General features: G+C 40.3%; 1 protein-coding gene across 1 annotated transcript in view; it reads left to right on the forward strand.

Moving 5' to 3' along the window:
• Positions 1-25,759, forward strand: part of LOC135771640 (uncharacterized) — a 136,795-nt gene that overhangs the window by 54,290 nt on the left and 56,746 nt on the right. The window contains exons 7-8 of the mRNA XM_065281960.2: positions 9,344-9,448; positions 20,745-20,918. Of these exons, the coding sequence (XP_065138032.1) occupies positions 9,344-9,448; positions 20,745-20,918 (279 nt within the window). The remainder of the gene's footprint in view (positions 1-9,343; positions 9,449-20,744; positions 20,919-25,759) is intronic.

A 25,759-nucleotide genomic window follows, 5' to 3' on the forward strand; every position in this document is an offset into this window, starting at 1 on the left:
ACAGAAATGAGATCAAGTGAACGTCAAACTGAGACATAAGCCTAAGTCTCCTGCTTCTCACATGTTTCTCCTGAGACAAAAAATGACATTCTTTCATGTTTGTCTCCTCTAAAGCTTTATAAGAGATCTTGGTAACATCACTCACTGTGCTCAGATTATTCTCCTTAGATAGAGGCATTCACATACTCACATTTATCTCCTCTAAAGCTTCATAAGAGATCTCAGCTACATCACTGACTGTGCTCAGATTATTTTCTTTAACCAGAGACACTCACATTCTCACATTTATCTCCTCTAAAGCGTCATAAGAGATCTCTGCTACATCACTCACTGTGCTCAGATTATTCTCCTTAACCAGAGACACTCACATTCTCACATTTATCTCCTCTAAAGCTTCATAAGAGATCTCTGCTACATCACTCACTGTGCTCAGATTATTCTCCTTAACCAGAGACACTCACATTCTCACATTTATCTCCTCTAAAGCTTCATAAGAGATCTCAGATACATCACTGACTGTGCTCAGATTATTCTCCTTAACCAGAGACACTCACATTCTCACATTTATCTCCTCAAAAGCTTCATAAGAGATCTCAGATACATCACTGACTGTGCTCAGATTATTCTCCTTAACCAGAGACACTCACATTCTCACATTTATCTCCTCTAAAGCGTCATAAGAGATCTCAGCTACATCACTGACTGTGCTCAGATTATTCTCCTTAACCAGAGACACTCACATTCTCACATTTATCTCCTCTAAAGCGTCATAAGAGATCTCAGCTACATCACTGACTGTGCTCAGATTATTCTCCTTAACCAGAGACACTCACATTCTCACATTTATCTCCTCTAAAGCTTCATAAGAGATCTCAGATACATCACTGACTGTGCTCAGATTATTCTCCTTAACCAGAGACACTCACATTCTCACATTTATCTCCTCAAAAGCTTCATAAGAGATCTCAGATACATCACTGACTGTGCTCAGATTATTCTCCTTAACCAGAGACACTCACATTCTCACATTTATCTCCTCTAAAGCGTCATAAGAGATCTCAGCTACATCACTGACTGTGCTCAGATTATTCTCCTTAACCAGAGACACTCACATTCTCACATTTATCTCCTCTAAAGCGTCATAAGAGATCTCAGATACATCACTGACTGTGCTCAGATTATTCTCCTTAACCAGAGACACTCACATTCTCACATTTATCTCCTCTAAAGCGTCATAAGAGATCTCAGCTACATCACTGACTGTGCTCAGATTATTCTCCTTAACCAGAGACACTCACATTCTCACATTTATCTCCTCTAAAGCGTCATAAGAGATCTCAGCTACATCACTGACTGTGCTCAGATTATTCTCCTTAACCAGAGACACTCACATTCTCACATTTATCTCCTCTAAAGCGTCATAAGAGATCTCAGCTACATCACTGGCTGTGCTCAGATTATTCTCCTTAGATAAAGGCACTCACATTCTCACATTTATCTCCTCTAAAGCTTCATAAGAGATCTCAGATACATCACTGACTGTGCTCAGATTATTCTCCTTAACAAGAGACACTCACATTCTCACATTTATCTCCTTTAAAGCTTCATAAAAGATCTCAGCTAAATCACTGATTGTGCTCAGATTATTCTCCTTAACCAGAGACACTCACATTCTCACATTTATCTCCTCAAAAGCTTCATAAGAGATCTCAGCTACATCACTGGCTGTGCTCAGATTATTCTCCTTAGATAAAGGCACTCACATTCTCACATTTATCTCCTCTAAAGCTTCATAAGAGATCTCAGCTACATCACTGACTGTGCTCAGATTATTCTCCTTAACCAGAGACACTCACATTCTCACATTTATCTCCTCTAAAGCGTCATAAGAGATCTCAGCTACATCACTCACTGTACTCAGATTATTCTCCTTAGATAGAGGCACTCACATTCTCACATTTATCTCCTCTAAAGCTTCATAAGAGATCTCAACTACATCACTGACTGTGCTCAGATTATTCTCCTTAACCAGAGACACTCACATTCTCACATTTATCTCCTCTAAAGCGTCATAAGAGATCTCAGCTACATCACTCACTGTACTCAGATTATTCTCCTTAGATAGAGGCACTCACATTCTCACATGTATCTCCTCTAAAGCTTCATAAGAGATCTCAGCTACATCACTGACTGTGCTCAGATTATTCTCCTTAGATAAAGGCACTCACATTCTCACATTTATCTCCTCTAAAGCTTCATAAGAGATCTTAACTACATCACTGACTGTGCTCAGATTATTCTCCTTAACCAGAGACACTCACATTCTTACATTTATCTCCTCTAAAGCTTCATAAGAGATCTCAGCTACATCACTGACTGTGCTCAGATTATTCTCCTTAACCAGAGACACTCACATTCTCACATTTATCTCCTCTAAAGCTTCATAAGAGATCTCAGCTACATCACTGACTGTGCTCAGATTATTCTCCTTAGATAAAGGCACTCACATTCTCACATTTATCTCCTCTAAAGCTTCATAAGAGATCTTAACTACATCACTGACTGTGCTCAGATTATTCTCCTTAACCAGAGACACTCACATTCTTACATTTATCTCCTCTAAAGCTTCATAAGAGATCTCAGCTACATCACTGACTGTGCTCAGATTATTCTCCTTAACCAGAGACACTCACATTCTCACATTTATCTCCTCTAAAGCTTCATAAGAGATCTCAGCTACATCACTCACTGTGCTCAGATTATTCTCCTTAGCCAGATACAATCACATTCTCACATTTATCTCCTCTAAAGCTTCATAAGAGATCTTAGCTACATCACTGACTGTGCTCAGATTATTCTCCTTAACCAGAGACACTCACATTCTCACATTTATCTCCTCTAAAGCTTCATAAGAGATCTCAGCTACATCATTGACTGTGCTCAGATTATTCTCCTTAGATAGAGGCACTCACATTCTCACATTTATCTCCTCTAAAGCTTCATAAGAGATCTCAGCTACATCACTGACTGTGCTCAGATTATTCTCCTTACATAGAGGCACTCACATTCTCACATTTATCTCCTCTAAAGCTTCATAAGAGATCTCAAATACATCACTGACTGTGCTCAGATTATTCTCCTTAGATAAAGGCACTCACATTCTCACATTTATCTCCTCTAAAGCGTCATAAGAGATCTCAGCTACATCACTGACTGTGCTCAGATTATTCTCCTTAACCAGAGACACTCACATTCTCACATTTATCTCCTCTAAAGCTTCATAAGAGATCTCAGCTACATCACTGACTGTGCTCAGATTATTCTCCTTAACCAGAGACACTCACATTCTCACATTTATCTCCTCTAAAGCTTCATAAGAGATCTCAGCTACATCACTGACTGTGCTCAGATTATTCTCCTTAACCAGAGACACTCACATTCTCACATTTATCTCCTCTAAAGCTTCATAAGAGATCTTAACTACATCACTGACTGTGCTCAGATTATTCTCCTTAACCAGAGACACTCACATTCTCACATTTATCTCCTCTAAAGCTTCATAAGAGATCTCAGCTACATCACTCACTGTGCTCAGATTATTCTCCTTAGCCAGATACAATCACATTCTCACATTTATCTCCTCTAAAGCTTCATAAGAGATCTTAGCTACATCACTGACTGTGCTCAGATTATTCTCCTTAACCAGAGACACTCACATTTATCTCCTCTAAAGCTTCATAAGAGATCTCAGCTACATCACTGACTGTGCTCAGATTATTCTCCTTAGATAGAGGCACTCACATTCTCACATTTATCTCCTCTAAAGCTTCATAAGAGCAGAGGTGTAAAGAGTAGCTGAAAGCCATACTTGAGTAAAAGTACAAATTCCTTACTGTAAAAATTACTCCACTACAAGTTACAAGTCACCAATTTAAATATGACTTGAGTAAAAGTATTAAAGTAACCCAATTTAAAAGTACTCAAGTATTTTTACTCGTACTGAATGTTGGCTCAAAGATGCACTAGTCCTCAACACAAAGAGACATTGTAGGTCTGGGCAGTGAAAACTAAGAAAGTTTATTTATGAGGTTTTATTTCCTAATATAGAAAAGAAATCAAACACCTCAAAATTTTGACCTGGCAGAACAAACACAGATTAAACATAGTCATAGTCTTCTTTTGACTAAATTTTTATTTAGTTTTAGTCATATTTTTGTCATCTGAATTGATTTAGTTTTTTGTCCAATTTTATTCATCTAAATGCCATAAGATTTTAGTCTAGAAATCTACATTAAATTTAATTTAAACCCATTTAATTTTAGTCTAGTGTCATTGTGTACTTGAATGTGCCATGCTGAAAAATATATAGCCTAACTTTGTGATATAAATTTATGGTAACAATTTACAGTGGGGTTCATTGGTTAATATTAGTTAGCTACATTGGTTAACATGAACTGATAATGAGCTGCACTTATACAGCATTTATTCATCTTTGTTAATATTAATTTCAACAATTACTAATACTTTATTAAAATCTTGTTAACATTAGTTAATGCACTCTGAACTAACATGAACAAACAATTAAAGCTTACATTTTTATTAACTAACATTAACAAAGATGAATAAATGATGTAACAAATGTATTGCTCATGGTTTGTTCAAGTTGGTTAATACATTAACTACTGTTAACTAATGAACCTTGTTGTAAAGTGTTACCAAATAGTCTTATATAGGTCTATCCCAAAAAATATATAATTTTTATATTTAGAAAATTCCAGTAAACTAAAATTACACTAACAGAAATATGATAATGCATATTAAAAACGTGAAGTTGTTCATTTGAAAGATTAATTGTAAACACATGTAGTACGTAACACCACTATATCACAAGTGCACTACATTTCTTCCGTCATGCATCCCTCTTTACAGTAAATACATTACAGCATACTTGATTAAATGTGAGGACAGTGAAATTGTACACTTATTATCAATCTTATAATGTACTTAAGTTAATCGGGCAATCAGTACAGGACCTCGCTGGTTTATTTTGGCTTATATAGTAAGTTATATCAAGTTATGTACAAGCTCAGGTTAGCTGATAAGGTAGCATCAGAGTATATAAACATTTGTGCTTGCCTTTGAGTTGCGGGATGACCCTCCTGCAATCGCGCATCACTTCTGTTTTGATTGTAGCATCACATGTTTAACAAAGGGTCCCTTGACTGAAGCAAATGTGATATGCATCCATATGTTTGCTCTTTATCTCTTCTCTCAGACCAGACGCGAACTTTTCTCTACAGTTTATGACATACGCAGCACGCAGATGTCCCGCTACGGTGGCTCAACGCAAGCCATTCAGCGTTTGACATCAAAGTACCGCGAGAGCAGACTTCTCCATATGCATTTGATTCGCTCTCGCAGTACTTTGATTTCATACGATTGCTCTGCGCAGAGCCAAATGAAGTCCCTCAGTTGTGTGTGTCCGTGTAACCTCGCGACCACAGATTCTATCCATCATCACCCTCTGACACTTTCGTCTCATTTTTATTTGACGAATAAACAATGTAGCGAGTAACGTTAAGTGTCATTTTAAATGTAGTGGAGTAAAGAGTACAAATACCCAATCAAAAATGTAATTGAGTAGAGAGTAAAAGTTGCCTATATTTTTGATACTCAGTACAAGTACAAAGTAGCCCAAAAAATACTTAAGTACAGTAACGAAGTACATTTACTCGAGTACTTTACACCTCTGCATAAGAGATCTCAGCTACATCACTGACTGTGCTCAGATTATTCTCCTTACATAGAGGCACTCACATTCTCACATTTATCTCCTCTAAAGCTTCATAAGAGATCTCAGCTACATCACTCACTGTGCTCAGATTATTCTCCTTAGCCAGATACAATCACATTCTCACATTTATCTCCTCTAAAGCTTCATAAGAGATCTTAGCTACATCACTGACTGTGCTCAGATTATTCTCCTTAACCAGAGACACTCACATTCTCACATTTATCTCCTCTAAAGCTTCATAAGAGATCTCAGCTACATCACTGACTGTGCTCAGATTATTCTTCTTAGATAGAGGCACTCACATTCTCACATTTATCTCCTCTAAAGCTTCATAAGAGATCTCAGCTACATCACTGACTGTGCTCAGATTATTCTCCTTACATAGAGGCACTCACATTCTCACATTTATCTCCTCTAAAGCTTCATAAGAGATCTCAAATACATCACTCACTGTGCTCAGATTATTCTCCTTAACCAGAGACACTCATATTCTCACATGTATCTCCACTAAAGCTTCATAACAGATCTCAGTTACATTTCACCGTGCTCAGCCCTTACGAAACAATAATACATGGGAATATATGGAAAATATATAATGTGACATATTACATAATACATTTCCGAATATTATAACCGGTGCTAGTATTTTCACTATATATCAATATATGCATTGACAATATAGTATGTATTGAACATATATTTAGAATCAAAGACTAAAATAAATCTTAGATTTGATCTTTTATTGGGTAAATTGTATATAGAGGTTTCCACATAAATGTGAATTAATTTATACACATACGTATATATAGACTTATTCATGAGTCAAAGCAGATTTCTGGTTCCTTGCAAGATTTGCATTAAATTTAAATATAGGGGGAGATCTGCTAGAATTTATTGTTGTATTACTTTATTTTAGAAGGGTTTGTGGTGTGTGTATATTCATGGAGTTACTGTGGTGCTGAAGAGTAGAGCCTGTATATAGAATAACGATTGGACAAACACTTGTAAGATATGTTATGTTTAAAAAGTAATGGCTGGGTAGTATACGCAGGTGTGCTATTTTAAACTATATATGTTCAAAAATATAAAACATGAAGAAGGCAGGAACCGGCGAACATTTAAAGACTTTAATCCAAATAAATAAACAAACTGAAAGTAATGCTGTAAGCCCCACACAGACGACTGTCACGCGCACACATAACAAAAGATAAACAAAACACAATGTAAAATCCAGGCCTGGTCCTCTCTCGTCCTTGATTGGTGTCGCTCGTTCTTATATGCCTCCAAGCACAATCAGTAGTGTAAGGAGTGTAGTCTTGTCTTGTATAAAACTCTTCATTAACATTACAAAGTTCAGGTCCGTACATCATAGAAGATTCCTCTGCCTGAGAAATGCCATTGTCCACTCCAAGCACTTCTGCACAGCAATAATCTGCTCTGGATTGACATTAGTGATGTTAGGTTCTTGAACGAATAGTTCTTTTGAGCCGGTTCTAGGAACAAATTAAACTGAATCGAACTTTAGTTTTGAGCATAGGTTCCGGGTTGATGACACAGGACGCACAGCCGAAATAGCACGTCGGACTCAAAAAGAACTGAACGAAGTCTGTCGATGATTACCGAGGCGATGATTGCCGACAATTCTGACGGATGAGTTGCTGACACTCCGTGTGTCTCACCGAGGATTTGAACGAGCCTGATTCGGGAAGTTTCTTGTTTTATTAGTTTCTTGATATGCATGTTTGCAAATCATATTTTAGTTGTTTATGGAAAACCAATGAGTTTAAAAGACAAGTTTATTTATTCTTTATACTTAGGATATGTAGAACACATCCGCAATTGTGCATCAGTGTCTTTTGGGAATCTTATCCAAGTTGAAGGCTAGTCAAAACTGGTCAGTTGTATCTGGCATTTACGATCCGCGATTGAAACTGTGACCACAAACATTACTAACTTGTGAATGAAAGGCAATAAATCAGCTATGCCTTCACAAAAACAACTTTTTATTTAGGCCTAAATGTTTTAATGTGTTGACACAAACGACTTTATTTTAATGTTTCATTGATACAATAAATGCGTAGTGATGTCATTTCTTGATGATGTCAGGAACCGGTGAATCGGCTTTTTGAACCGGTTCAATGAGCCGAACTGTCCGAAAAGAGCCGGTTTGCGGAAATGAATTCGACTTTGCATCACTAAGGCTGGGTACACACCAAAAGATAATCGTGCTGATTTTGGGTCAATTTCCCCCCTTCCGACAATCCTAGCTATGTCCCAAGTATCGCGATGGTTTTACAGATTATCTTTTCAGATTTTCCCTTGGTGTGAGGTGTGTTAAGAGTGTCCGAACCTGCTCGGAAGAACGTCGGAGCCGCGCCGATTGCGAATCATAAATATTCAACATATACCTCATCAAGACTGTCTTATTTCAGAATATTAACAGTTATAAAATTGACTATTATTACCTAGTTTAATACTCAGTTAACTTGAATAAACCAGGTTTCATGATGTATGCAGCCTGCATATGCGACCTACGCAGGCTACAGCCAAAGTGAAGTTGATGTGCATAGCAGAGATTGAGGATCAGCTTGTTGATTTGTGGCAACAGCACGAATGTTTAATCAACGTGTCTTGTAAAAATTATTCCAAGCACTATCATTGAAATGTATTCCTGCATATCGTCCGCCATGCTTATTCTGAAGTCTCGCAAGATTTTCTGGGATTTCCTGTGTTCACAGTCGAGACTCTGGTTAAAAATCTGTTTGTGTGTGGTGTGCTGTCTTTGACACAAAATGGCACACCACACACTATAGGAGCAAAACACTTAAATCTAGGATATTTTATCCTCATGTTTGTTGTCTATCACATTTTGACAATCTTATAAGATGTAAAAAATCTTCTGGTGTGTACCCAGCCTAATTGACATGTCTCCTAAGGTTGCAGTGTTTTTTTGCTGCAAGAAAAGAACAAATACCAAAGTGTGCAAACTTTCAAAAAACAAACAATAAATTCTCACTTTGATGATTTTTCTTCTATATATTTTGACTTGTGATTGCTCCTTAATTTTCCTTCTCCAATGTGATTAATGTTTTTTTGCGCCATCCTTTCTCTTGTGACTCAAGAGTATATACTGTACTACTCAACCAAATAACCTGCTTAAACATTAAAACAAACAATATTGTGGCAAGTTTATTTGCACTGATTCTTTTATAAATTAGCCAAACACATCTGACATAGTTACCTAAAGTATTTTGCCTCAAAGGGCAGTATAGGTGTTGCACTGATTACACCAGGTGTGCAGTTCACCTGTGAGCAATGATTGCCATGAATGTCACGGTGCACTTAAACAAGTAAGAGATGGTTCAAACCATAGATACAAATAACCATAAGCACAACATTTATATTTCCCATTGTAAAAACTGGCATTTTACCACCAAGTGTAAGGAAAGCAGAAAGAAAAGGTAAGTAGCCCACAAAATCTTTTTATTAGGCATAGTTTATGGTACTGAGAATTTGTTTACTATAATTATAATTTGGTCTTGTCCACAGAACAGAGATCAGTGTGATGGAGATACCTAAAGCACCAGCTGAACATGGTCCTTCCTCTGCACTAACCCAGCCTCCGTCTCCAGGATTGCCACCAACCCAACATCAGTCTGTGCAATTACCATGCCCTGTTAAGCCTTTTAATCCCCAGACCATGACACCATCTGAGTGTTGTAATCAAGACCAGCCAGGTTTAAAGAAACATTTTTGGGGCTTCTGGATAACCCGTCTATACCTCACTCCTCAGCTGAAGTTACAATTCAGGATGACCAGCTTGGGTTAGAGCCTGAGGAGGAGTATGTAAAGACACAATCTCTTTGTCTTTACAGAGATTGCAAAGTATAAACATAACTCATGCGCAGTATCTAACACTATTTAAAAAAAAAATTAAGTGCCCTGTAAAAGACTTCCATATTGTATTCTCTTGCTATTGTACTAAGCATGTACATTGAAACTTGAAACCTACATGAGTAAAGAAAATGTTAACCGTATACTGAGCACAGTAAAAGCAGCCTAACAACTGAGCAATAAAACTTTCTGCAAGACACTAAAGAGCTCTCCCATCTTCATTTTAATACAGTCTCATGGATGTCTTGTCTTCTCCAAATTTACTTTAGTCTCATTTATGTCTATTTGTATGTTCCCTGGGCAATTTTATGAGGAAAATGTGAAGTCCAATCTGAAACCTAAAATGGACACAGATGAGAATCACAACCATAAATGCTGAGCTTAGTAAGAGCAATCTCTGAATGAAAACACTTTCTCTAATGAGTCTTGAAAGAGATTACAGCAAGACAATAAAGAGAGTTTTAGGAGAAACATCTGAGACACTGCTGATACTACAACAAGAGCTAAATAAGAATCTCAATTAAGTCTCAGATATTTCTCATGTCTCAGTTGTGTCTACTCTTATTTCTCCTCATGGATTTTAGGAGAAACATCTGAGACACTGCTGATACTAAAACAAGAGCTAAATAAGTTTCTCAATTAAGTCTCAGATATTTCTCATGTCTCAGTTGTGTCTACTCTTATTTCTCCTAATGGATTTTAGGAGAAACATCTGAGACACTGCTGATACTAAAACAAGAGCTAAATAAGAATCTCAATTAAGTCTCAGATATTTCTCATGTCTCAGTTGTGTCTACTCTTATTTCTCCTAATGGATTTTAGGGGAAACATCTGAGACACTGCTGATACTAAAACAAGAGCTAAATAAGAATCTCAATTAAGTCTCAGATATTTCTCATGTCTCAGTTGTGTCTACTCTTATTTCTCTTAATGGATTTTAGGAGAAACATCTGAGACACTGCTGATACTACAACAAGAGCTAAATAAGAATCTCAATGAAGTCTCAGATATTTCTCATGTCTCAGTTGTGTCTTCTCTTATTTCTCCTAAAGGATTTTAGGAGAAACATCTGATACACTGCTGATACTACAACAAGAGCTAAATAAGAATCTCAATTAAGTCTCAGATATTTCTCATGTCTCAGTTGTGTCTACTCTTATTTCTCCTAATGGATTTTAGGAGAAACATGGAAAGACAAAGCTGACACCTAATTTAGACAATAAAGAGATAATTCAAGCTTCTCTCACCACAATCTCAGTTTTGACTCTCTTAGACATTTCTCATTTGCGTCTATATTTGTTTCTCCTAATGAATTTTAGGAGAAACATCTGATAAACAGCTGATACTTAATCAAGAAACATAGGAGAATCACAACTATGTCTCATGAGCTTAGAAAAAGCGACCAATGAGCAAATAGTTTTTCCTCTGGGAAAACAACTAGCCACTTTGGCTGGTGAGCAAAAAAGTTAATGTCAAGCCCTGCTTGTAGGTGAGACAGCTGTAACTTATATGTTAATCAAAATACATTCTGTTACTTAATGCTATATTATTTGTCCACTTTTTAATTTGTTTCTCTGTTCTTATTTTATCACTTATTTTATCACTTTCTTGCAATGGTGTAAAGTAACAAATTACAAATACTCTCATTACTGTAATTGAGCATTTTTTTTTCAGGAATTGTACTTTATTGAGTTGTATAGTACTTAAGTATTTATACTTTCTGCATAAAAGTAAATTTTCATTTAATTGTATTTTATTAGTGTTTTTCTTTGGAAAACATACATTCCAAAACACATTATCATAATTTTTACTCCACTACATTTCATAATTTCAAGTTTTTGGTTTATATTTAATATTTAAGTACATTAAACATCTAGTAATTTTTTGTACTTTTACTTAAGTAAAAAAAAATCTTACTTTTACTCAAGAAAGTAAAAGTACACAATTTTTATGTAATTAGGCATTAAATCAATTTTAATATGCAATATATAATGAATACACAGTATGATTCTATGCTTTAAAAATGTAGTGACATTTTTTTAGTAAAGAAAAGTAATTTTTTCCCAAGACAAACACTCTGATAAAGCACAGATGCTTGGAAAATGTAACTAAAATACTTATGCATTATACACCTCTGATTAAGTACTTTTAAAACAGTGTACTTTTACTTGTACTTGAGTACATTTTTAGTACATTTTAGTACTGTATCTGTACTTTTACTACACTATTTTTTTTCAACCTGCCGTCACTACATTTTCTGCTTATTTTTTCTTGTCAGTGATGATTGGATAAAGAGAATCATCAGTCCAGTAATTCCATTCCAGTGATTTGTCAACCAGTAGATTCTGGATTATCGTCTCGGTTCATATGTTGGGTATCCACTGCTTATTAAGCTTGTGAGCATTTTTGACACTTTTTGGCCTTAAAAACACATATGCATCAAAATTTCTGTCTTTGCGACGGAAAGTTTATCCTCATAAACATGACCATTAAGGGCTTAAGAGAAAGTAAACAGCTGAAAGAGAAAACGCATGTTTGGATCCGAACTGTGGTCTTAAAGGGCATGTTAATCAAACAACATTGAAAATCTCTCACTGCTCCTGACTAAATCACTTTTCTACCGTTAAAAAGAGATTATATATGATATATGAGATATAGATACATATACATATATTATCATTTATTATCATTCTTTCATAACTGATTATCTTCGTTAAGCTTGAGTTTTGTTTGTTATTTATCTTCTATTTTATGCTTTTATTTTATTTTTTATTTTTTACACTTTTGTGGGAATTATTACAATTCTATGGCAATTCTATTAAACTGTTGTTGTTATTATTATTATTATTATTTGTTATTAATTTTTTTATTTTTTTAATAAAAAATTACCATAAAAGAGAATTACACTGATATAAAGCTACATTTTAATTGGCATGGTATAAGGTGGAATAACAGTAACAGCATAACACTCAAAACTCCACTACAAATAGCACAATTTGTTCTTAAGGCAGAACGTAGCTAGTAGGTTGTAAGCTAAAGTAATGCTGGAAGAAAAAAAACAGGAAGAAAATTTAAATCTTATTTTAATTGATGGATAGCCTACACCAGGGATGGGCAACTTTGATAATGACAAGGGTCAGCATATTCCTCCTTTATACCAAGGGGGCCAGAACCACACGCACAATTTACCATTCTTAATTTTCTTTATTAAAAAAACACAATATACAATTAACCTGTCTTTAAAGATTTTAACTATAAAACATAGCAATTATTTTAGTTCTAAATTATAACTATATTTTCAGTGGACAAGCATTTCAGATAAAACTTCTTAACTGCATTGCTTTAACATCTGTAACAAGCAAGGCACTTTTAAATTAGTATAGAGGAGTTTATTATCTGACCCTAAGAGAACAAAATTATTTGAAATTAAAATACATAAATTCAAAACAATATATATATAAATAATATATTTTCAAATCTGAGAGCAATTCTGGCCCGAGTACGACCCGTCAATCTAACCAGTGGCATTATTTTTAACCCGACTGCACCCGAATGTAAACTGACGTGTGTGTAGTCTGCAGCCCCGGTGGCCTCGTAACAAATTTGGAGAGCTGCTCCATTTGTTTATATGACGATGGCACCATGGTAACCGCTAAAACGTACATTTAAAAATATCTGACATGTCTGTCTCAACAAAAAATAACCTATTGCCAGCCACACAATGTCGCAAGTGCTCTTGGCAAACAGAGGAGGTTTGAACAGGACATTGACACACACATGCGAGAGTTCAGGGCTTCACGGGTCCATTCGGCAAAAACACATTCATTTTAAATAACCTGAGACCCGATTATTGTACCCGACCCGTGTCCGAGGCACGCGTGAAACTTTTAGACCCGAACCTGATCGGATCTCGAGTCGGACCTCGACGTCTTCTTCACATAAGCCTAAACACAGGCTTATGCTTACTGTGACGATCCGCAGGACCTAGCGCCCCCTCCTGGTTGGGAGTCTTTACGTCCTAATACAAAAATCACTATTTTAAAAGTATTTGATTAAGTATAATGTGGTCCAGCGGGCCGTATTAAAATTTAACCCGGGCCGTGTGCGGCCCTCGGGCCGCCAGTTGCCCATCCCTGGCCTACACAGAAAACGTCTCGGTTACGTATGTAACCCTCGTTCCCTGAAGGAAGGGAACGGAGACGTCACGTTGTGACCGACGAATTGGGAACTCGCTTAGAGAGACCAATCTGCTTCGTACTCTACTAAAACGCCAATGAACTTGGCATTGAGATATTTGCATAATGCTGGCGCCACCCCGCCAGGTGCGTATATAAGCCACAGGTGCAAATATGGAAATTAGCTTCATTTCGCTGAGAAAGCCGGAAAGTGTGACCGGCCGATAAACAACAGGGAGCCGCCCTGTGGCGACGGGACGTGACGTCTCCGTTCCCTTCCTTCAGGGAACGAGGGTTACATACGTAACCGAGACGTTCCCTTTCAGTCGGTCACTACGACGTCACGTCGTGACTGACGAATTGGGAATCCCTACCAAAACGCCACTGAGGGCTGACCTCTTCCAGTGTCTGCGTAAAGCCCTCTGGTTCCACTTAAGTATAAGGAGAATTAGGTTTTAAGGCAGAAGCCCGGGCATTAGATGTTCCTTTAACCCCACAGTAGTGCCAGCGACTGGGAAGTGCCCTATCTGAGCGGTATAGGGACGCTGCGGAAGCCATCGCCCCGTTAAGGGCTATTGGTGGGCGAAAGTCAACCGTAGTTGAGGTATAAATGACAGCCGTGGCTGTGTAAGCAAAGCAGTGCTCTGCTGAGGGAAACGTGGGCTAGTAGGATTAACCCCACGGAAAAATACTCACAAAGGAACCCGGTGGGACGCAATGTGGATGCGCGAGCCAAACACAGGTTCGCGAGGATGCAGCTAGTGAGAGGCTGGCAGCGGATGCTCCGCAACATCAGGCTGCCAAGGCAGCGGAGGAAGGCAAAACAAATTATTACGCGTGTTTACCTTGATGGCCTTCCATACTGAGCTCAGTTTGCAGCAGCAGTCGGAGGCTGCAAGCCGACCTGCGAGCCTGTTCTCTGTGCTTCCCCTAACGAGGAAAGGGCACGAGAGGAGACAGGCTCGACACAAACACTTAAATCTAATGAACGTCAGAGGTGGAAAGAGTACTGAAAATTTGTACTCAAGTACAAGTACAAGTAGTTGCTAAAATAATACTCAATTACAAGTAAAAGTACTGGTGTTAAAAATGTACTTAAGTAAAAGTACAAAGTACCCCTCTTAAAAACTACTCAAGTACAAATTACTTTTTAGCCGGTGATATTTATTGAATAAACATTAAATCCATTGAATGAAATCAGAAATATGAATGGATTAAAAACAGGTGATTTGTGTTTTATACGAATAAACACATAGTACAGGAATTTTGTCTGTTTAAAGAATGTTAAATGATTTTAACAGCAACTATATTATTTCATATTGTTTCTTCATATAATTTTTTATCAAGTTATTAAAATGGTCTAATGTTATTATTATTAATGAATTATGATGCAACATAAATAAGCTTGTTGGGTTATTTTATTTAAAAACAGATTTTCTACATTAACTCATTCCCCGCCAGCCATTTTTCGAAAAGTTGCCCGCCAGCATTTTTTATGATTTTCACAAAAGTTTTACAAAATGCCTTCCAGGAAAATTTTCTTCTAAAAATATATAAACATACAAATATATCAAATGAAAGAACAGACCCTCTACTTTCAAACAAACAATAAAAAAAGTGAAAACCCATTTCATCCTATTTTTTTCCCTGCTTATAAACTCTTAAATATTGGTATTTTTCTTTACAAATACACTTTTTTTAGCAAAAAGCTGAAACAATTGCATTTTTGTGAAGGAATTTAGTTAGAGATTAGATTCAGAACGAATATCAAACATAAAATTAGTAAATAACGTTTTGGCTTCAGTTTATCCATAAATTGGGTAAGTCCGTCTAGTGGACAATCGCGGTATTGCACATTAACATAAATTCCTCAGAAACACGTTTTTTATGCAAATGTTTTTTTCTTAATTGACAAGATAACTCGTCAATGGCGGGGAAAAGAGTTAAAAATATTAATGGACAAGAAAGCTTTGAAAAAGTACCCTACTAATATTTCAAAAGTGATCAGCATTTAGCACTGACATATGTGTAATTTAGACAGGCTGTCAGTGCATTTACACTGCTACGCAAGTGGGACGCGGCAACAGACGAATTTGATAAAAGAGTCCTTATTAGACAATTCACTGATTCAATATGAATAAAACAATGTTGACAATGACATGAAATTTAACTTTGAGCGCCATTTTACAATGCTAAATCTTTTTTTATGGTCTGTGTGCTCGTCACCTAGGTAACTGAAGCTCATGTTTCAAGTGATGTTTTCAGTCAAATTATCGTGAGGTCTACCCAACATTAAAAACGAAAACGATCACATAAATATGGTTATAAGTCTTCTTACCATGATGTGCTTTTTGAGATTAGAGGCTGAAGTATTGTAAGCCGAAATCACTGCAGATGGCAAACAAAGTTTGCATTATATTTGTACGCTGTCTCCTTTCCTTCCTCTGTTTGTGAACAACTCCCAGGTGCGGCCATGGGCACTCATCATCCGGTATTTCTTCGGAATTTTTAATTAATTCAGCGTCCATACGCCAAAGTTCTTTGACATTAAAACACTAAATACAACGTCACAGTGAAGTAGGGTTGCCACCTGTCCCGGTTTTACCGGGATTGTCCTTCTTTTTACTAACCTGTCCCGGGAAAATTATCAACTCTCCCGGGACACTGAATGTCCCGGTTTTCGAAAGCTATGTGAATATATTATTTAGCGCGCACGGCAGAGACGGAGACCTTGCGTCTGTGTATGTGTGTGCCTCAATAAGCGCATGTAAGACAGAGAGCATCCTGATTGGCCTGTTTCGGTAAATCAACCAATCAATTGTCAGTGTGGGCGGGCTTTTATCTCTTCTCCCGAACCGAATTATCTAGGAGCGCCGTCAGCACCCCAAAAGCGAAAATATAAGACACATTTTACTCCAGACTACACGAAAGTGTACCCCATGTCTTAAAAGAGTTAAAAGTAATAACAATCTTGCATGCTTTTCAGTTTGTAACAGTGACTTCAGCATTGCCCAGGGGGGTTAAAATGATTGTAAAATACATGTTGAGAGGTGAGTTCATCAAGTTTAATTTAATTTTTCAGGCCGGCTAGTTGCTATTTAGACCTGTTTAAATGGAATATAAATAAAACAGTTTACATTAACAGTATAAGGAGCTTATATAAATTGTAAAAGTGATTTACATATTTTTATATAATTAACAAATAATTGGGTAACACTTTACAATAAGGTTCATTAGTTAACATTAGTTTACAACATTAGTTAACATGAACTAATAATGAACTGTACTTATAAAGCTATTTTTAAAATCTTTGTTAATGTTAATAATACATAATTTAAATCTTGTTAACATAGTTAATGCACTGTGAATTAACATGAATAAACCATGAATAGCTGTATTTTTGTTAAGTAATGTTAACAAAGATTAACAAATACAGTAACACATGTACTGCTTATGGTTAGTTCATGTTAGTTAATACATTAACTAATGTTAACAAATAAGATTTGTAAAGTGTTGCCAATAATTGCATAGGTCTATAGAAATATTATGCTATGGGGGGGGGGGGTTAGGGGGCTTGTGAGCAAACCAATTGGTCGGGTCATCGATATGTCCCGGTTTTTTATCAGACAAGGGTGGCAACCCTACAGTGAAGGACGCGCGAGGATCGATTGAATAGCTCTCCAGAGACCGGGCTTTTTACAAGGGTTTTTATTGGCCCGCCCACGATCAATTATTTCTATTGGATATCCAAATGCTGTCAAAGATTTGAATATTAATTTAATTCAAATTCCCGTGGTAGGACTGCCGGTGCGTTTGCTGTGACAGCATAAACATCTACAGTATGTGTGTGTGTGTGTGTGTGTGTGTGTGTGTGTGTGTGACACTGACCTGAGCCCACTGAGGGTGACGGTCGTCTGGTCTCCTCTGCGGAGAGCGCAGACTCCGATGAGGGTGCTGGTGGTCCGGTCTCCTCAGTGGAGAGCTCGGACTCCTCAGGACACCCGCTGGTGATAGAGGAGAGGTAGGGTGAGCAGGTGTACGCTCACGGCTCTCTCGATCCTCCGGATACCTGGAGAGGAAAGAGGAATGCACTCTTATGTATGGTTAAGTGGGTACCGGCTGGACAGCCGGTGGAACATATGCAAACCAAGGATTTTCCACCCGACCCTCTACCGGGGGAAGGAGCGAATCACTGTCTCCTGAAGAGTGATCCTCTGCCACTCCGGGTCGCCCGTCTCTGGCCACTTAAACTCCCGATTTTCACGGGAAGCGGCTAAGCGGGCGGGGCGAGCTGCTGATGACCGGTTCCCCTGCGCTGCCGAGATGGGGTCCGAGGAGGGGAACGGAGGTGGCCGCCACAGGACGCCGACGGCGAGAGGCAGACTGAGGAGCCGGCGTTGGTGGACCAGGGCAGCTCTCTTCCGCCGGGGCACGACCTAGGAGATTGCCTCAGTCTGCGCAGCGGAGCTGTACGACTCCCCGGGCTCGCTGAAGAGGCCGGTCTGTGAGACAGAAGCATTCAGGAAGTTGTTCTCGTCTGCGTCCGTTATGTAAGCCAGACACAGCCAAAAGTGGCGATCTTGAACCACTGTGGTGGACATCGCACTACTGAAGGTCGCGGCCTCCCTTGTAAATCTCTAAAGTCACTGCAGCAACATTATTGCGTGCAGGGCTGAAGCCGCGTCTCTGCATGCCTGATGGGCAGCGCCTGTAACCGGACGACTGTCTATACAAACACGAGAGGGAAGGGTTGGGTGGTCCCTCCAGGAACGCAGCTGCAACGCAACCCCCGCCCTACTGAAGGGATCCCCGTCCTTATAGCGGCTCCGTTGGTGAGGGAGGTGAGGGGTGAAAGCTGAACGGCCGAGACGGCCGCAAATCACGTCAGCTCTTCGTGCCGTCGGGAAAGGCAGGCACAGGAGGTGAGGACCGTAGAGGCCCGGGCAGCTCTGAAGTACCAATCATGTGGGCGGGATGGTTCGGGCGGAGAGGGATTAACCCCTCCAACTCTGCCGCTCGAGCGGGCACGGCCGCCATCTCCGGGACGACTCCCCCTCGGAGGGAAAAAATGGGCACCCCTCTGATGCTGCAGAAGTGACGGGATCAGAAGGAGGTCCAATGGATTCGGCAGAAATCGCAGAACACGACTCTGCAGTCTCCACCGGAGCCTCAACCAGCTGAGGATGAGAAGGCCGGTAGGTGAAGGACGCATCCTCCGTCCTACTCAGCGTAGTGATGCGAAGAGCATCCTGCGAGCGCTTGACAGCCGCACCATGGCGGCGTTCAGCACTGCAAAGGCGCGGACGTTGTTCCCGTAGAAACGACAGTCGTCTCCGCAATCCAAGAGGGTTATGCTTTCACAGAGAGAGCAAAAGCTCTCCACGAACGCAGCCTCGGAGTGCTCGATGTCCAAGCACGAAGACAGCGCTCGTGACCGTCACTGGAATCCCTGTACTTCTCGCATCCAAGATCGCATGGAGGAAAAGCTATCCTGAAAAGGACGCTGATCTCCGAATATACGAGAGAGTGGCTGTCTTTAAAAAGACACAGAGCTCTCACGTATCACTCTTTAGGGAAATCACTCTTAGGTGCTCAGCTGATGATGCGCACAGGGAGAGGCAACGCACACACTAAACTCAAAACAAAAAAGATGCAGAGCAGTGGAATACTGCGAGCGTCCGCTGTGTTAGTACTGCTTGTCAATCAACTTCAGCAACCGTTCCCAGAAGAGCAGAGAGTAGCTTCTCAGTAGCAGATAATGCCGGCTTTCGAAGCGAAAAAGCTAATTTCCATATTTGCACCTGTGGCTTATATACGCACCTGGCGGGGCGGCGCCAGCATTATGCAAATATCTCAATGACAAGTTCATTGGCGTTTTAGTAGAGTACGAAGCAGATTGGTCTCTCTAAGCGAGTTCCCAATTCGTCGGTCACGACGTGACGTCGTAGTGACCGACTGAAAGGGAACAAAACAGTTCCTGAAAACTCATTGACGAACTTGCGGCTCTTCATAATAAATTACGAGCTCATCGATGTGATCTAATCTGGCTGAAATCTTATTCCGACCGTTATTCATGGACAGAGGTTTCCGTAAATATTTAGATACAACGTATTGTTACGTTTAAACTAAGTTTAATGGTGCAACGCAAAAACATTTAGTAGCATTACCCACAGCTGGTGCAACCGGCCCCAGGTTCTGAAACATAGGCTCAGGTCTGAAAACACCCTAAGACAGGGATGGGCAAATTCGGTCCTGGAGGGCCGGTGTCCTGCAGAGTTTAGCTCCAACCATAATTAAACACACCTGAAGCAGCCAATTAAGGTCTAACTAGGCATAGAAACTTTTAGGCCCTCCAGGACCGAAGTTGCCCATCCCTGCCCTAAGATGTCCTCAGGCAAGTATTGTTCAAAATTCGAAGACAACATTTATTAAAGTTTTTGTCCACTTTAAATGTTGAATGGTGTATTTTAATTTAATCTTAGTAATGTATTTGATAACTGAAGCTGATTTTATTCAACATTCACAACACTTTAAATCTTACTGAAAGTCTCAAACATAAAACATTAAAATTGAATTATGATGAGGAAAAAAAATCATTTAGAAATAAAAATGTAAGTGAAAATTGTGTGATGTCTGATGAGAGAAATCTGATTTCATTACTGTATAAAAAAATAAATCACACAGTTAATATAATCATAAATTGATGAATTTCATTTTCTTGTAAATCTCACTGATGTGTTTCAGTAAAACACAAACACACATAAATGAAACTAAAATAAAAATATCCATAAACACTAAATGATGACAGGAAGAGAAACAAATTCAACTCAATGTAGATTTGATCTGTGTGTGAATAAACTGTGTGTCTCTGTTCTCTACAGGTTGTTTAGTTGTGGTATCACAGATGAAGGTTGTGTTGCTCTGACTTCAGCTTTGAGATTAAACCCATCACACCTGAGATATCTGAATCTGTCTTATAATAAACTAAGAGATATAGGAGTGAAGCTGATCTCTGGTGTACTGCAGAAATCTGAATGTAAACTGGAGACACTGTGGTAAGATCATCTCTCTGATAGTCACACATGTACTGAGGTTTAGTTCAACATAAACACAACATCTTGTCCATTATGAACACTAGTGGTGGGAAAAAAATTGATTCTTCGATGCATCGTGATGCGGACGTGGACGATTCTGAATCAATTCACAAATGTAAAGAATTGATTCTTAAAAGTTATTTTACAAAATATTAACGTGACGTTATCCGAAACAAAAGGCGGAACTCAACTGCGGGAGGTATGCTGCACACGAACAGCTTGAGAGTGCACAATGCACGAGCACCCACAGCGGAGCTTACACGAGCAGTAGAGAAAAAAACAAATACATCTAGCCCTATTTGACTAATTCTAAACTGCAAGAAAACAAAATACACTTTAAGGAAATGTAATAAATAAGGTATGACGGTAAAACAATTCATTCTATTTATTCAATGACCTGGACTGATATTTTATATATATGAAAAATGAGAGACTCCAGTTCCTACCTATAATAAACCAACTAACTAAACCTACCTAATCTTCAAAGGTGTACCGGACTCGGGGCGGTATTTAAACGCTAAACTCACGGACATTTGGCAATTCAAACCAAAAGCCTGAAGCGTACCCCCAACAGAGATTTAAAACCTCCGCCCAGGATAACCTTCAAAAACAAAAAAGGAAAAATAACAAACACAAAACAACAAACAGTGCCTCGATGGAAGGATTATAAAACCCAGCTGAGAACACTCTAAATACCCGAAGTCTACTCATTTCACAGGTGAACACACTAAATACATTATGCATTTACTTACACATGTAGCAATCACGGACGAGCCTCCAATTTTATGTTACGACCAGCTCGTTTAAAGCCGCAACACAAAAGAGGAATCACACAAACCATATAATTAATGTGAATTTTATTACATTAAAACATATGCCACAACCAATAATAATAAACAAATGTCTAGGGGAAAATAAAATAATACAAATTACCAAAACAAAATCTGGACGCTACATGTGAAAGAAAACCATAAGAATGAGCCACTCGAGAGGAAAACTTCCCCCAAGAGTGCCTGCCTCCAAATCGAACACAGAACTTTTATATTCTCTTGGCTAACTATCAATTAGCATGGGCAAAGCCAATCAGGAACTCCCATGATCTGCACCCATGGAATCAGGAAGTAACTCAGGGTCGTCACAATATACATATATATATATATATATATATATATATATATATATATATATATATATATATATATATATATATATATATATATATACATATATGTCATGAATTTGGTTTTCTCTGTTTGCCTTTTTGTCACACACACTCACACACACACACACACACACACACACACACACACACACACACACACACACACACACACACACACACACACACACACACACGCTATCACTCGCATACACCCCTTCATTTTTAGTTGGACATCATTCTCTCTCTCTCCCTCTCTCTCCCCTCTCACCTGTATGTCATTGCAAACTGCGCTCGCGCTGATTGCTTTGACACCTGATGTTCCCACTCTGCCCTTAGCATTTATCTGGTGGCTGTTTTGGCAGTCCCTTTGTCGGATTATTGAATTGCACATGTTCTCTGTAATCTCAACAGCCTTGTCGTGTCGTGTCTAGGAATAACTCACCCAGTCTTGTCTTGTCTGTCCTGTCCAGTTTCCACTAAGTGCTTTGTATCCACTGCTGCGCTCCAGGCCAGCTCCAGGGAATATTTCTGTGTCGTTTTCCCAGATCGGGACTCAAGTATCATTTGTTACATTCCAGTGCTGTGTGATATCTCCAGACTGCCTTTGTTACCTTTATTAAAGACTCATTCCCTGTGATATCTGCCTTTGGAACTCTTTTACTTATTACAGAATAATCCGACCAGAATATGGATCCTACGGAGGAGAAATCAGTTTTTTCAGCAGTTGAAGTACAAGGGGCCATGCTTGGCAGGCACGAGGAACAACTGGCCGCCGCGCATCAGGCTGTGGGGAGTCTCTCCGCTCAGGTGGCCGATCTGTCCGCCCATTTACTCCATCTTCATCAGGAGGCGGCCGTGCCATCTAATCGACACTAGCCCGCGGAGCCCAGGGTTAACAACCCATCCAGTTATGCCGGTGAGCCCACTGAATGGAGGGCTTTTCTCATCCAATGTGAGGTTGTCTTTTCTCTTCAGCCTCAGACATATGCGGAGGATCGAGCTCGTGTTGCCTTTGTTCTCTCCCTCTTGACGGGTCGAGCACTCGAGTGGGGAACATCTGTGTGGGAAGCGAATGCCCCATGCTGCAGCAAGTACAGTCTTTTCAAGGAGGAGATGACCAAGGTTTTTGATCGGTCCGTGTTTGGCAGTGAAGCTTCCCGTCTCCTCGCCACTCTTCGTCAGGGGAGGAGATCTGTGGCCGACTTTGCTATAGAGTTTCGTACTCTTGCCTCTACCAGTGGGTGGAACAATCCTGCCCTGGTCGCTCGTTTCCTGGAGGGTCTGAGTTTGGAGCTTAGGGAGGAGATTTATGCCCGAGGAGCAGCGTTCGCATCTCTCCGGAGGAACGTCAGCGCCGAATCATCAACCGCCTCTGCCTCTATTGTGGAACCGCTGGGCATTTCGCCTCCAACTGCAGTTTAAAAGCCAGAGCTCGCCAGTAGACGGAGGAGTACTGGTGAGCGCGTCTGTCATCTCCTCTTCCCCCCGGTCCCGGACAATGATCCCTGCAACTCTCCGCTGGTTTGGGTGCTCCGCCGCTGGCCTCGCTCTCATTGACTCGGGAGCCGAGGGCAATTTCGTCGATGAGGGGTGGGCTCGTCGGAACAAGATTCCATTGGTCGATTTGCCTCAAGCCACCTCAGTCTTCGCTCTGGATGGCAGAGAGCTCACCACTGTTTGCCGTACTACCTGTCCGGTTAGTCTTATTGTTTCCGGTAATCATCAAGAGACTATTTATTTTTTTATTTTTCAGTCCCCCTTTACCCCTATTGTATTAGGACATCCTTGGCTCGTTCTTCATAATCCTCAGATAGACTGGGTTAAGGGGGGGATTCATTCATGGAAATTGTCTTGTCATTCTAATTGTTTAGTGTCTGCTGTGTCTCCTGTCACCTCTGTTTCTGTTTTCCAGGAGGAACCAGGTGATTTGTCTGGGGTACCGGAGGAGTACCATGATCTGCGATCTGTTTTCAGCGTTCCCGGGCGGTTTCTCTGCCGCCTCACCGTCCTTACGATTGCGCCATTGATCTCCATCCCAACACCACACCCCCCCGCGGTAGACTTTATTCCCTCTCTGCGCCCGAACGAGAGGCTCTGGAGAAATATATCACAGTCTCTTGACGCAGGGATTATTGTCCCATCTTCGTCACCCGCCGGCGCTGGTTTCTTTTTTGTCAAGAAGAAGGATGGGTCTGTGCGTCCGTGTATCGATTATCGAGGGCTGAACGAGATAACGGTTAAGAATCGCTATCCTTTGCCTCTTATGTCGTCAGCCTTTGAGATCTCACAGGGCGCAAAGATCTTTACTAAATTGGATTTGCGTAACGCCTACTATCTAGTGCGCATTAGGGAGGGGGACGAGTGGAAAACCGCTTTTAATACCCCTGTCGGTCACTTCGAATACCGGGTCCTACCGTTCGGTCTCGTAAACGCCCCCTCCGTCTTTCAGGCTTTAGTTAACGATGTCCTGAGAGACATGCTGAACGTCTTTGTACTGATTCGTGTATATAGACGACATTCTAATTTTCTCACCGTCTCCTCAGGTACACGTACAACACGACCGCCGGATCTAACAGCGCTTGCTAGAGAATCGCCTTTTTGTTAAGGCTGAGAAGTGTGTCTTTCACGCTCAATCGGTCACGTTTCTCGGTTCGGTTGTTTCTGCTGAGGGGATTCATATGGATCCTGATAAGGTCCAGGCGGTTCTAAATTGGCCGGTTCCCGAGTCTCTGCGCTTCAGAGATTTCTGGGGTTTGCAAATTTTTACCGGCGCTTTATTCAGGGTTTTAGTCAGGTTGCCGCCCCCCTCACTGCCCTCACCTCATCCAAGACCCTATTTTCTTTGTCCGAGGCTGCTCAATTTGCGTTTGATCATCTCAAGAGACTTTTTACCTCTGCTCCTATCCTGATCAAGCCGGATCCTAAGCGTCAATTTATTGTGGAGGTCGATGCCTCTAATATTGGGGTCGGAGCTGTCTTGTCACAGCGCTCCCCCCAGGACGATCGCATTCACCCTTGCGCCTTTTATTCACACCGTCTTTCCCCCGCACAACGCAACTATGACCTTGGTAACCGAGAGCTTTTGGCGATCCATCTTGCGCTCGGTGAATGGCGACATTGGCTCGAGGGAGCCAGTGTTCCATTCATTGTCTGGACGGATCATCGCAACTTGGAGTATATTCGTTCGGCTAAGCGCCTGAGCGCTCGTCAGGCTCGCTGGGCTTTATTCTTCGACCGGTTTGATTTTTCTATTTCCTTTAGACCCGGTTCGAAGAATCAGAAGCCTGACCCTCTTTACTGGCAGTTCGACCCTCCAGAGGGAGTCCCGACCCATGAGGGGATTTTACCTCCACGCTGTGTGGTTGGGGCAGCCGTCTGGGGGGTGGAGCGGACGGTTAAGCGAGCACTCTCTCAGATCAGGAGACCCCTTCCCTCTCCCGAGGGAACTTTATATGTACTCGAGTCTGTCCGTCCGTCAGTCCTTCGTTGGGGTCATGCTTCTAAATTGGTCGCTCACCCGGGGGTGAGAGGTACGTTAGCCGCGATCCGTCAGAGATTTTGGTGGCCCACTCGTGAACGTGACGTCCGGCAGTTTGTCGCTGCTTGCTCTATTTGCGCCCAGACTAAATCCAGTAATAAC

Source organism: Paramisgurnus dabryanus, chromosome 8 (genome assembly GCF_030506205.2).
Source record: "Paramisgurnus dabryanus chromosome 8, PD_genome_1.1, whole genome shotgun sequence".
Lineage (NCBI taxonomy): Eukaryota > Metazoa > Chordata > Actinopteri > Cypriniformes > Cobitidae > Paramisgurnus > Paramisgurnus dabryanus.